The sequence below is a fragment of the Leucoraja erinacea genome, chromosome 9, assembly GCF_028641065.1.
Source record: "Leucoraja erinacea ecotype New England chromosome 9, Leri_hhj_1, whole genome shotgun sequence".
Classification (NCBI taxonomy): Eukaryota; Metazoa; Chordata; class Chondrichthyes; order Rajiformes; family Rajidae; genus Leucoraja; species Leucoraja erinaceus.
The window spans coordinates 46,959,324-46,973,396 of NC_073385.1; the positions used below are offsets into that span (position 1 = coordinate 46,959,324).

Genomic DNA, 14,073 nt, shown 5'->3' on the forward strand with positions numbered 1-14,073 from the left:
TTGGAGATAGCATATTGGTAGTTAATATTCTTGCCGTAGGTCTATCGTAAAGTAGTTTAACCCATCTAATAAAATTCTCTCCCGTATTAAATTTTTGGAGTACCTTGTATAAATACTGATCAAATGCCTTCTCTGCATCCAGCGTAACAACTGAAATATCTTCATTGTCCTCATTGTGAGAGTACATTATATTGAAAAGCCTTCTCAAATTATTAAATGATTGTCTTTTTTAAATCCCGTTTGAGTATAGAATCTTTGCTAAAATCTGATCCGTATTTTTGATCCGTTCAACTATTTATTAAGCAATTGTTGCTTCTGCTTGTTTATTTTCGGTATAAGCCTGCATGTATAAATATAATTACTTTTTTAGTCCTCTAGCTCCTAGAATCAATTTTTTGCTAAAATTTTCTGATCCGTATTTAAAAGTGAAATAGCTCTATAAGAACCCGGTTCAACTAAATCTTTATCTTTTTTTGGTATAAGCATTATATGTGTGCGTTGAATCTCCAAAAAGGTTTTATACCCGGCATTCCCTCAATTTTAAGTATAAAAGTCAATGGTGAATGATCCGCAGTTCTCTTTTATTTTCCTTATTTTGAAAACTTTGATAAGAGATTATGATGCCGCGAATATATGCCTTGAAGGTTTCCCATAATAGCGGTGCAGAAATACCCGGCGTGTCATTTATTTCGAAAAAAAATTTTGTTTGTTCTTTTATATACTCATAGCCCTGCGGGTTATTTAATATGTGTGCATTGAATCTCCAAAAAGGTTTTATACCCGGCATTCCCTCAATTTTAAGTATAAAAGTCAATGGTGAATGATCAGAAATAATACTATTATGATATGATGGTTTATTCGTATACGGGATTAATTTTGTGTCCAATAAGAAATAGTCAATTCGTGAATAAGTTTTATGAACTGATGAGTAAAATGAATATTCACTACCACTTGTGAAGGTTATTTTGTCACCTCTCTTTGCTGATTACAGTCTATGGGTCAGCAAGTCAATAATCCAGTTGGAGAAGTAAGGTGCTGAGTTTGGGACTCGATTGTATAATTATCGAAAATATGATAGGTGTGATAGTTCAGATCAAATAAACAGTAACGGCTTATGATTACCATGTGGAGCTTTGAGCATCAACAGTTCACATTGCTAGGGTGCAATATTCAAATAAAAGTTGAGTTCAAGTTCAAGTGAGTTTATTGTCATGTGTCCCTGATAGGACAATGAAATTCTTGCTTTGCTTCAGCACAACAGAACATAATAGGCATTGACCACAAAACAGATCAGTGTGTCCATATACCATTAATAAACACATGAATAAATAAACGGATAAAGTGCAAATAACAGATAATGGGCTATTAATGTTCAGAGTTTTGTCCAAGCCAAGTTTAATAGCCTGATGGCTGTGTGGAAGTAGCAACATTTAATTAACATTTAAATAAAACTCTTTATATGCCATGTTTTTTTTTGCAGAACAGTTCTCCCTGTGACCGCGTGGGTTTTCTCCGGGTGCTCTGATTTCCTGCGGCATTCCAAAGGCATGCAGGTTTGAAGGTTAATTGGCTTCAGTAAATTGCCCCTAATGTGTACAATTAAAAAGTAGGATAACATAGAACTAGTGTAGGGTGATTGAAGATCGCTGTGGACTTGGTGGGCTGAAGGGCCTGTTTCCACACTGTATCTTTGTTTTTTTTCCCCAAATATTTCAGAAATGAGTTGTACTCCAAATATTTATATAGGCCTGTACTGCATTTTATTTTATGACTATTATATTCATTTTGTGGTAAAATCCTAATCCTGTGGATTACTGCTGGTCATTCTGGGATTAGTTAACAAAATAGAACTAGAGTTGTAATCTTATGGGCAATCAGAAGATTGCAGTTCAAGTGTACAGGAAATTGGGCAAGTTACTCTGGTTCCTTTTCTTCAATCTGTCAAGTCATTCTGAATGATTAAATCATGTGAATTCAGTATTTATTACAGGAGGCCAACAGGCAAGATACTTAATGAGATAAAATTGGTAACTGCGTGTTTTCTTCTACAGAAGAACCAGAGGAGCTAAGGGGAAGAATACCTACAGAAGCCTCTACTCCAGCATCACCACTGGTTCATATCGTCAAACACCCATTGCTAACTGAGTATTTCTCCAGTTCCAGAAATCATGGGATCAGATCCTTTCCGGAATGGATCTCTGACTGGTAACAGCTCCAACCAACAGGAAGGGCACAGCCTTTTGAAAGTAGTATCAATTGCCACTATTACTGCTATAGTAAGCTTCATAACAATAATAGGCAATATTTTGGTAATTGTGTCATTTAAAGTGAACAGCCAGCTAAAAACTGTGAACAATTATTACCTGTTAAGTTTGGCCTGTGCTGATCTCATCATAGGAGTGTTTACAATGAACCTCTACGCTTCTTATATATTGATGGGTCACTGGTCACTGGGAAATTTGACGTGTGATTTGTGGCTTGCACTGGATTATGTGGCCAGTAATGCCTCCGTCATGAATTTGCTCCTTATTAGCTTCGATCGGTATTTCTCAGTCACACGGCCATTAACCTACAGGGCTAAACGAACCCCGAAAAGGGCTGGTATCATGATTGGTCTGGCATGGTTAATATCCTTTATATTGTGGGCACCTGCTATTTTATGCTGGCAATACCTAGTTGGAAAAAGAACTGTCCCTTCAAATGAATGTCAGATACAATTTTTGTCTGAACCTATTATTACATTTGGTACTGCGATAGCCGCTTTCTACGTCCCAGTGTCGGTGATGACGATACTGTACTATCGCATCTATAAAGAGACTGAAAGACGCACTAAGGACCTGGCGGAACTGCAAGCATCGAATCTCGCCTCGGAAGATGAAGTTCACGTTTCCAAAATGATTCGATCTACATCTTGCTTCGGATGTGTAAGCCACAAACTTTCACGCAGGGAAAGGTCCCAGGTATCGTGGTCTTCAAACAGAAGCACAACAGTAACCCTAAGATCCACACAGGCCAAAAATGTCACAGACGAATGGTTAGAAAGCGACAACAAAGACTCCTTTGCAAATTACCCCATGTCTGAAGAAGATGGAAGGCTCACTCCAAAATCAACCTCTTCAGTGACTCAAGGGGAAGAACAGATTGACGAGTATACTGGGGAGGATGACGCCAATGTTTCCTTGGAAGAAGAGGCTTCGGCAATAAATAATTATGAAAATCAAAATCATTTGGCGATTCCTGTAAAAAAACAGAAGGATAAAAATTACATTTCTTACAAGGGTCATAAATTAGCTGTCAAAAATGGCAGTTCCTCGTCAACCTCAGACACGAGTAATGGGTGCACCGGACTTAAAGGAACACCCCCTGAACCAGAAGTTCCATGTATGAGAAATATGGATCAAAACCTGAGGCTGCAGATCACCAAAAGAAAACGGCTGGTTTTGATAAAGGAAAAAAAGGCAGCGCAGACACTTAGTGCCATTCTACTGGCGTTCATCATTACCTGGACACCGTACAATATTATGGTGTTAGTCTCGACGTTTTGCTCGGACTGCATCCCACAATCACTGTGGCATTTGGGATACTGGTTGTGTTACGTTAACAGCACAGTCAACCCCATGTGCTATGCTTTGTGCAACAAAACCTTCCGCACCACCTTCAAAATGTTGTTACTATTTCAATGGAAGCGGAAATGAACTACCTAGCCGACAACAAGACACACTTTTAACAAGTGTGTAGACAAAAATGCTGGAGAAACTCAGCGGGTGAGGCGGCATCCATGGAGATGCTCCTTCGTTCCATAGATGCTGCCTCACCTGCTGAGTTTCTCCAGCATTTTTGTCTACCTTCGATTTTCCAGCATCTGCAGTTCCTTCTTAAACATTTTAACAAGTGGGAGTAAAGTGGTTATTACATCGTTCTTTCTATACTTCATAATGTGATTATTGACTATCATTCAGCAATTGTTCCGTTGCATATATGGGGATTGGAATGACATTCAAGAAATGGATCACCAAATACATCAAATAAAGGCCAAGAAGCAGAGCTAAATTCTTTCTGGGCCGCCCCTTCAGTCAATCATGCGGTACAGCTGATCAGGTCTCGTTAATTCTCAACCCATGTTAAGTTTCCCTTTAGCAATGATAAACACGTTACTGTTGGAAAGTGAAAAAAATGTACACAAACCCCAATCATAGTGCTAACAACCAGTGCTACAAATCAATTAGTACTAGAGTGCACATCCCGTGTCATTAAAACGCTCCAGGGAAAGTTTTATTTAACTTATGCTGGGATACCGACTTCTTTCAGCAATGTGTTTCCCCCTCGTTGCCTTCCTTAAAAGTAGCAGCTAGCTATTGGCGGGTACAACTTCACAGGCATCCGACTTGCTTCAACTGCAATGGTGACTGAGTGGCAGCAGATTGCGGAGAAATGTGAACCCATCTCAACCTCATTACAAGTGTGCAAAGCTGGTCTCTCTCCTACAAGAGGCAGCCAGGAAAACAAAACCGTGGGTGAGTTTCCTTTCGCTGCACCGCTGATCTTTGCTTTCAATCATCCGTGACGGATGCCGTGGCCCAGAACTTGAACGTAAGTTAATTTAACCGCCCACAATTGGAAAACGCTGTGAGCCAAAGGCCGGGCCGGGACTGAAGGAGAGATTGGATTCGGAAATACCTTTAACATTTAATACCTAAAAGTCATTGTTTTAGGCCGCTTAAAACATTTTTGAATTGAAAGACAAATAATGAATACAAACCTGACTGAAGTCTTCTTCTGCATTTTCTTCCCTTGCAACTTCCCAATGGCCATTGAAACGGATGGGCGGGCCGACGGTGATCTTTTGGTCTGACGGCGCAACATCGCCGCAGCCTCGCCCGGGAACTCCAGCTCCTCTACCGGACGCCGGGGCGGCATGAAGCTGTGGCTGGGGAATTCGGGTGGAAATCCCACAACTGGCGCTGGCGGCAGTTTGGTCCGTTCACCTGCAGAATGCGGGTTTTTACGTTAAAGGAATCCGCCCATAATGAAACATAGTCATCCTTGGCGTGGTATATCCAACACAACATAATATCATGGTCTGAAGAAGCGTCACCTATCCATTCGCTCCAGAGATGCTGCCTGGCCCGCTGAGTTACTCCAGCACTTTGTGTCTATCTTTGGTATAAACCAGTGGTGTTTTATTGTCATATGTGCAAACACACAATGCCATTCTTTCTTGCATACAGTCCAGTGAAATATTGCCATGCCTAAATATCATCTGCAGTTTCTTTTTATTTTATTGTAATATCGATGTTTGTATTTGTTGAGCTCCATCGTGTTGGCTCGTTGTGAAATAAAGCACTTTATTTTGTATATGTACACATCTTACTTCAGATTTCTCGAGCGGTAAGATTTGGAGAGGCATGGAAACGGTGGTGGGATTGAAGGTTGTGCAAGACGCATAGGTCTATGCTGATTGCAATGCTCCAACGTTGCTGTGCCTGGGTTCATATTTGGCAAAGTGAGAACAGAGAATCTCACAGCGTGGAAACTGGTCCTTCGACTCATTGTATCCGCACGGACCGTCAAGCATCCATTTACATCTCCCCAGAGTCTACCACTCACTGACTCAAGCACCAGGGGGCATTTACAAAGTCCAATTTACCAACCAACCGGAATACCCGGAGAACACCAAGGACCTCACTGTGGATTAAACCCACATCGCTGGAGCTGCGGAGCAGCAGCTATATCAGTTCTATGAGGAACATTACCTTAAAATGTTGTTCCCCATACATTAGCTAAATGCAATGTAACCTTGATAATTATAATTATATTTCTGCTCAATTATGGAGTTAGAGGTCACAATTGTTTGCAATTGGCATGTCCCCCAGGAAATTCTCAAGGACGGATGGTGTGGAATGTGTAGAGGATTGCTTTGAAACTAAATGCAATGGTTTCCGCTACCAGGGTGGTTGAGACACATGAGCAATTTCTTTTAAACCTGCTCTCGACATGTGTTCTTGTTTACGTCATGCAGATTAAGATTGGATATTAAAGTACAATATGTTCAATTTTCCACTTCTGTTAACACAAATCAATTACGCCAATAATGATTGAAATGGGAATGTGCAATATGTTCGGACACTGGCTGACCATCCTGCTTAGTAGGCCCCCCTCGGTCATGACTGACCATGGGTGATGCATCCTAGTTTTCAGGTGATGTGTGGTCGGATGCAAGCCTGGGCGATGTCATATGGAGGACAGGCTGTTGCCCATGCAGCACGTCCCCCCTCCATGTCGCTGATCGATCCAAATGAACAGCAGGGCCGTTACAGTTTGGCACCAGCACCGTCGCAGGAGCTGCTAGAGCGAGGTTGTAGACAACGACAAACTGCCTTAGGGGCTCTGACTCCGGATGTTCTTGAGGTTTACTGCAGGAGCTTTTTCCATGACTGGATATGGCCACAAGGCAGTGGAGGTTTTAAATCAGAGTTTTCCCTCTCCTAGATGGACCGCCTTCCCAGGCTGACAAGCCCCATCTGCCCGAGACTCATGGAGGCAGGAGCGTCTACCTTCCCGTTCAGGTCTATAGCACCTGCCCACTGCCCAACCTGCTTACAACTTTGTTAAAAAAATGCCTTACAACATGCTGTTCCCATCAAGATCTTAGTTAAGGTGCTAGTTATATTTTGTTGCTCACAGTCCTGAAAGTAGAATGTTTTTAGTAATCTTTGTTAAAATACATTTGCATTTATAGATGTTATTAAACATAAACATATTTTAAAGGGCAGCATGATGTGTTGTACTGCCATGTCTGTTGAAGTACTGGCTTCTTTCAGTTTGAGCATCAGTCAGTCGTTGTCATACTTACTCCTGTATTTTGCTTGGCATGGTTGTTTAGTACTTAAAATACATCCTCCACAAGATCAGGAAGTACAATGACGACTAACTGATGCTCAAACTGAAGAAAGCCAGTACAGGCAAAAGGAATAGAAGTGTGAAAACACACCTCACCAGATTTGGGGACAGTTTCTTCCCAGCTGTTATCAGGCAACCTAATCATCCAACCACAACCAGAAAGCAGCGCTGAACCACTATCTACCTCTTTGATGACCCTCGGACTATCCTTGATCAGACTTTGCTGGCTTTACTTTGCACTAAACGTTATCCCCTTATCATGCATCTATACACTGTAAATGGTTCAATTGTAATCATGTTTTGTCTTTCCACTGACTGGTTAGCACACAACTAAAGTTTTTCACTATACCTCAGTACGTGGTAATAAACTAAACTGAACTGAACTTCAACAAACATGATAATGCAGCACAGTGGCACAGTTGGTAGAGCTGCTGCCTCACAGCACCAGAGACACAGGTTTGATCCTGACCTCGGATGCTGTCTGTGTGTAGTTTGCAGATTCTCCCTGTGACCGCGGGGGTTTCCTCCGGGTGCTTCGGTTTCCTCTCACACTACAAAGACATGGATTTACAGCTTAAATGTGTAGGAAGGACCTACAGATGCTGGTTTATACCGAAGATATACTCAAAGTGTTGGAGTAACTCAGCTGGTCAGGCAGTATCTCTAGAGGAATAGGCGACGTTTTAGGTTAGAACCCTTCTACAAACACAAAGAAGGGTCTCATCAGTCTAAAGAAATGTTCCAAGTCAAAACATCACCTATTCCTTTTCTCCAGAGATGCTGCCTGACCCACTAAGTTACTCCAGCACTTTGTGTCTATCTTTGATGTTTAGCTTAATTGGGCCTCTGTAAATTGTCCCTGGTCTATAAGGAGTGGAAGAAAAAGTGGAATAACATAGAATTAGTGTGAACAGGTGAATGACGGTCGGCGTGGATTTGACGGGTCAAAGGACCTGTTTTCACTATTTCTAAATGTATAACTAAAACATTTATAATGAATTTATAAAGTTTGGACATTCATTCACATTTCTTGCAAAGCTAAAGCTTTATTTAACCATACTCGCTTTGATAACTGTTTTCTAAAAAAACAGAAAAGTTGTCCAATGGAACATCTAATGATTTTGATAATTAAGAGAATCATACGATTCATAAGACATAGGACATTGAATTAGGCCATTTGACCTATTGAGTCTACTCCGCCATTAAATCATGGCTGAGCTATCTTTCCCTATCAACCCCATTCCCCTGCTTCTCTCTGTAATCTTTGACACGGTTACTTATCCTATCAAAACTCTGCTTTAAAAATGCCCAGACTTGGCCTCCATAGCCGTCTGTGGTGATGAATTCCACAGATTCTCCACCATGTGTTATGCACATACATAAAAAGTAGCAAGACCTGGGTTTCTCGTGACTGATCTGATCAATAGCGGTGGTGTCAGTGATAAATCAGTATTGTTGTAATTTAAATAATCCTTTCTCTGCCGTGACTTAAAAAGCTCAGTGACAATGTGCGTTGATTGTGGTTTGCTTACATGCTAACTATTGCCATGGCCTTTAGGCCTTGTATGAAGATTACTGAACATTAAAAAAACCCGATTCATAATTTGACAAATTGAATGAAAAGGCTTTGTTACTAAAATGTTGGCATTGCGGATGTGCATCAGGTTTGTAAATGTTTGTACAACTATTGTATTGGTTCAGCTTATTATTTTACCACAAATGTTTCATATTTCTTGACAATAAAGTTTGACAGCTTGCAGCCATATGTGCATAATCTTCAAATAGATGTGTTTTCAAGATTCATGGATTTTTTCATTTAAATTTGGAAAAAAAGAGTAACTCAATTGGTTTTCTTTTTATGGTAACAACTTACCAGGATATGTGGTCCAAGAATGTTTTTGGTCCAAAAGGTCAGTCACCCGAAAAGGACAATTCTACTGTTGAATAGCCACTGAAACTCTCACAATGGGGTCTCGCATCCCACAAAGATATTCATTTAAAAATAGGAGCTGAATCCCACCGATTTTACCACTTTGAAAAGCTTGGGAACAGAATCAAATTGATTTTATTGCAAAACTGAATTGAATGGAGACCTCCTCAATATCCATGATAAATGTTTAAAAATAATTGAAATCAAATAATGCCCGACTAAAATGAAACCAAATTATTTGAATCAAAATCAACAAAAACACAAGTTTTAAATCTTTAAAAGTATTGAACAAACCAAAAATAATAAAAGAATCCTACCACTTTATAATTTTTCCACGCTAGCCTCCAATTCACACCAGTGGGTGATGGGATAAACCTGGACTCCAGTGGTAGATCTTAGTGAAAGACATGGTAATTTATGTGTAGGAAAGAACTGCAGATGCTGGTTTAAATCCAAGGTAGACACAAAATGCTGGAGTAACTCAGCAGGGCCAGGCAGCATCTCTGGAGAGAAGGAATGGGTGACGTTTCAGGTCAGTCTGAAGAAGGTCTCGACCCAAAACGTCACCCATTCCTTCTCTCCAGAGATGCTGCCTGTCCCACATGTACTGCACGGATGTGCACATTTGTGACTTCCATGTTTGACAACTGTGGAAGTCCTAGACTTGATGTCATTTAAACAAGCAAATGCTGGTGGCTCAATTAAGAACTTGATATGCAAGGTTATGGGGAGAAGGCAGGAGAATGGGGTTGAGAGGGATAGCTAGATCAGCCATGATGAAATGGCGAAGTAGACTCGGTGGGACAAATAGCCTAATTTGGCTCCAATGACTTCGGAATTTATGAGAACTGTGGTATTTGACAACAAAATGGGAACAACTGAAGCAGATACTCTTTAGCCAAATCACAAATTTTATAACCAAAGTATTTATTTTATTGGTAAAGAAAAGTAAATAATTAGATTTTATCTACATTTTAAACCAAATCTATGTTGCATATAAAATACTTCCTCTGAGAATAATCAAATTTATAGTACAGGCTATAAATTGAGGACAATTTTTTTGTCAATCTAAAGAGGACAAAGGGTCCATATGATATTATATAGGCTATCTTGAATTTATTGTTTTGATTTGCTTTATCTACACCTCACAATGTCAGTGGGTTTCTTGATCAGATTTTTTTAGTTGGCAGATTATTTGTCCTGACAAGAGATATTCTCCTTGAACCCAGCATCAATATTGTATACTCGATTGATCTGCAGATAAGATCTATTTATTCAGCTTCATACACCAGCCCAAAGTCAGTCTGAATACATTTTCTCAGATATTTAATTCACTGAACAAATGACAGCACGATGGCAAATTTTGAATATTTCTACATTATAATTAAATTTCAAGCATTAACACCCATCATACCAAAAATATCTTACTTCCATCTGGAAGAGATTTTGGCACAAATCTCAAAGGGAAATATTGGCATTCCAAACAACTGAGACACCCAACATTAATCATGACTTGAGTATTTAACAATTTTTCCACATAACATTTTGTTCATGCAGACTGTACCAAGTAGTACAACAAATAACAAATTTGTTCATTTGCATCAGATATGTTCCTGTAACTGCACTTTCTGGTAAATAAGTCAAGAACGTATATAAGCATAAAAATTTAAAGAAATATTTGAACTTACAAATAAACTATTAGATTTATTTCCAGTTCTTTTTGCGCCATTATTATAACTCATCACGTAAGGTTTTGTGGCATTCGGTTACCTTACTATTAGGTTTTATCATCATCCATGCATACTTGCACATATTTTCTTTATTACAATCATTTTGCCAATAAACAACATTTCTTCTGTTCAGATTAGCTCCAGCACAGGCATTATACCACCATCCACCACCTGGGACCCCATTAAGTTCCAATTTGGCACAGTTCTGGGAATAGTTGTCATTATCACTATCCTTTGTGGTGAATTTTTGGTTGTCATGAACATAAGCCTCTGTATCTTTTGTCAAAGCATCAGTTGCAGTTCCATGATAAAGACCAAGTCTAATTTTATATCTAGATTCTTCATTTTCAATGAGAAAGGGGTCATATTCTCCCCACTTCATATCACCATTAATGTTGATTAGTTTAATTCCCAACTTATATTCATTCGGTTTACTTGTGATTCTATGCATGAACTCATTGCCCAACCAGTGATCACCATTAACAAAGCCAAATCCTTGCTTGTAGTCCTGCCATGTTCTATCAAAGTCCAAGGAGCTGTTAACAGTGATGTGCTGGATTATTGTCCATCCACCTTCTGCACTTTGCATGTCGCAGAAAACAACTATAAGACCCTTCATCAATTGGATGACATACAGACCATCTTTAGCCTTGCCCTCTGACTGCTGAAAAATTTCATAACAGTTACTCAGAAAACCTGCAAAACATAAAGGAAGAATGAATACAATATTACAACCAGTTTAGACATTTTACATTTTTGCATCTAGCTAAAACTCATTGGAAGAAAAATTATCAAGTTCACTGTGAATCAAAAGGTCAAGTATGCAATCCAATGTCAATTTGCTTTTAATTTTTATCTAATGGCCAATGTTTGTGGTTTAATAAATGTTAAATTAATATTACTAATATTGCAACAGCAGTATTTTGTTATGTCATATTTTACCACTGTAAAATCAAGAACCAGAGGTCGTAGGTTTAAAATAAGGGGGAAAAGATTTAATAGAAACCTGAGGGGTAATCTTTTCACACAGAGGGTGGTGGGTGGATGGAACGAGCAGGTACTATCGCAACATTTAAGAAGCATTTTGACAGGTACATGGATACGACAGGTTTAGAGGGATATGGGCAAATGCAGGCAAGTGGGACTAGTGGGGAGGGGACATTGGTCGGTGTGGGCAAGTTGGGCCGAAGGGCCGGTTTCCACACTGTATGACTATGTGTAATAGGGATACAGTGATTATAGAGATCAATATAAGGATTGTCACATCTATAATTATCGATTCACAAGGAAGTACACAATATCCAAACTAATTGAAACTCACCATCTTGCCATCTCAAATTGATTATATGAGCATAATCTCCTGGGGTTAGAAGATGTGCATTCTTCAGTTCTACTGACGATTCAGTGCTTATCAAAATGGTACATTTCAGCAACATTAGAAGGGTAACGCTGAAAAGGTTCCTCAAATTCATCATTACTGTTGTGTTGAAATTCATCAAGAAAATTAAAAGTACAATAAAAGTTACATAAATCTTGTGTCAAAAATATGGATTCAATTATTTCCTGTTTATGCATCTTTCTTGGCCCACATAACACTCTCATTGTAAATTTGAGCAGACTGGCTGGCAACGCAAAGGTAACAGCTTCAGCCTCATCACCAGATGGTGACAAATGGAGTCTAGAAGCTCGCCGTCGGTCCAAATTAACTGCTACAGGTATGATGAGTTCCTTTTGTTCTGGCAAGCGTTCTATGCAAAATGCTTTATAGAGCGGCACACCGAGATTGGGAAGAAACAAACCAATTGATATCTCACTATGAGACTGTCCAAGCTATTGGCTGATAATAATCAATTTCTGGTTGATTGTGAATTTAGCGATGAATACTGAGAAATCAGTGAACCAACCTAGTCATTTAATGGGATTTTTAAAAAGTAAAGACAATTAAACTATGCATAATTCTTAATTCACTTATTCTAAGATATCAACTGGTAAACCAATCAAGTGGTTGATTAGTTCAAGTTAAAATTATAAAGCAGTGTTAGTTTAAACACCCAGATCCAATCACCTTTATAAATCACACGTCTGTGGGCTTTCTGCATCTAATATCTAAAGCATTAAGCAGGGAGCAAACTAATTTAAACTGGCTCTTCAATCTTTATACTAATGATTACAATGGGAACCATACAAATGTATCAGAACTTACCTTTCAATATGAAATAATTCAATTATACAAACATAGCAAATCTCAGCACAGCTTAAAGAAAGCGCATGAAGCAGCTTGTCAGTACTCTTTCATATCTAACTGTACTTTAGCAAATTATGAGATTAAGGTTCAATGTACAATTAGTTCTCGATAGTGAAGGTGCTACCATTAACCAAAGTCTAACATGACAGGTTTGTAGGATTTCAAATGTTATCTGTGCTCTTTGAACTATTTTTGACGAAGACAAAAGCCATGTATAATATAACAGCTATCACACCCTTTGAACACCATAATGCCAATCAAGTTCTTTCAAAGTATGGTCACTGCTGTGACAAGGGAGGTATAACAGTAAATTTGTGGAAAGCAAAGAGCCTACGAACCACAAAGTGATAATGAATAGATCATCTGTATTGTGATTATAGAGAACGTATTATATATACACAGAAAGTTGTGCAGAACCTCTGGAGACTGAGAGTTAACATTTAATGTTGGAGGAACTCAGTGGGTTGAGCAGCGTCCCCCGAGGAAAAATGTGCATGACGCCATTTTGGCTTGAGACCCAGCATCAGTTCTGGAATACAGCTTTTGCCTGCACAGATGCTGAATGACTCAATGTTTTACTAGTAATTTGCAATTCATTCCTGTATACAGCATCTGCAATCCTTTGTTCAATAATTCTTTGTTGTCACGTATGCACAACACAGTGAAATTATTTTGCACCACAAATTCAGTTGCCACAATTTTGCACCATTTAGAAAAAGATAGAAAACAGAAAAAATACCAACAGTCCAAAATGCAAAGTCCAGTCCATGTCTTGGAAGTCCTAGAGCGCTCCTGATCTAGGTAAGCCCAACATCTCGCTCCTCTGCTGACCGCCTCTGTGTCCCGGGAGTCACCTCTGCAGCCGACCTTGAAGGCACGCTGGAGGTAATACCCTGGCCCCTCTCCAACTGGCCCACTATGAAATAGGTATAATGGCCAGTGAATAATAAAACTACCAGTGAAAGTGTAAATTGTCTAATGATTGGAATGTGAAGTTACAGGAGAGGAAAGATATTAGGAAATGAGAAACGAGTCTGAAACAGTTGATTATCTCAAAATGAAGTCAGTGTTAGGTTTATAACACTATGGATCAAATGCAATCTAATGGGACTAGGTTAACTGGGCATCTTGGTAGACATAGAAACAGGTGAATTGATCATGGGGAACAAGGACATGGCAGACCAATTGAATAATTACTTTGGTTCTGTCTTCACTAAGGAAGACATAAATAACCTGCTGGAAATAGCAGGGGACCGGGGGTCAAATGA

At 39.3% G+C, this 14,073-nt stretch overlaps 2 protein-coding genes across 2 annotated transcripts; one reads left to right on the forward strand and one right to left on the reverse strand.

Annotated features, from left to right (window-relative positions):
* Positions 1–2,168: 2,168 nt before the first annotated feature.
* On the forward strand, positions 2,169–3,695 carry chrm5b (cholinergic receptor, muscarinic 5b). Its single transcript, XM_055640729.1, has one exon. It carries the CDS (start codon positions 2,169–2,171, stop codon positions 3,693–3,695), a length of 1,527 nt encoding a protein of 508 aa, XP_055496704.1.
* Positions 3,696–9,428: 5,733 nt separating this feature from the next.
* Positions 9,429–13,780, reverse strand: zgc:194887 (uncharacterized protein LOC571819 homolog). Its single transcript, XM_055640734.1, has 3 exons — positions 12,764–13,780; positions 11,882–12,037; positions 9,429–11,256 (listed from the first exon to the last, which is right to left on the reverse strand). The coding sequence occupies exons 2-3, from the start codon at positions 12,033–12,035 to the stop codon at positions 10,562–10,564; spliced, it is 849 nt and encodes a 282-aa protein (XP_055496709.1). The 5' UTR covers positions 12,036–12,037; positions 12,764–13,780; the 3' UTR covers positions 9,429–10,561.
* Between the last annotated feature and the right edge of the window lie 293 nt (positions 13,781–14,073).

What these genes read in the sequence shown, in the direction of transcription:
- chrm5b (XM_055640729.1), top strand. Translation starts at nt 2,169, where the DNA reads ATGGGATCAGATCCTTTCCGGAATGGATCTCTGACTGGTAACAGCTCC.
- zgc:194887 (XM_055640734.1), bottom strand. Translation starts at nt 12,035, where the DNA reads ATGATGAATTTGAGGAACCTTTTCAGCGTTACCCTTCTAATGTTGCTG. An exon ending in CAATTTGAGATGGCAAGATG is followed by an intron (nt 11,257 to 11,881) that starts GTGAGTTTCAAT and finishes TATGTTTTGCAG; the next exon opens with GTTTTCTGAGTAACTGTTAT.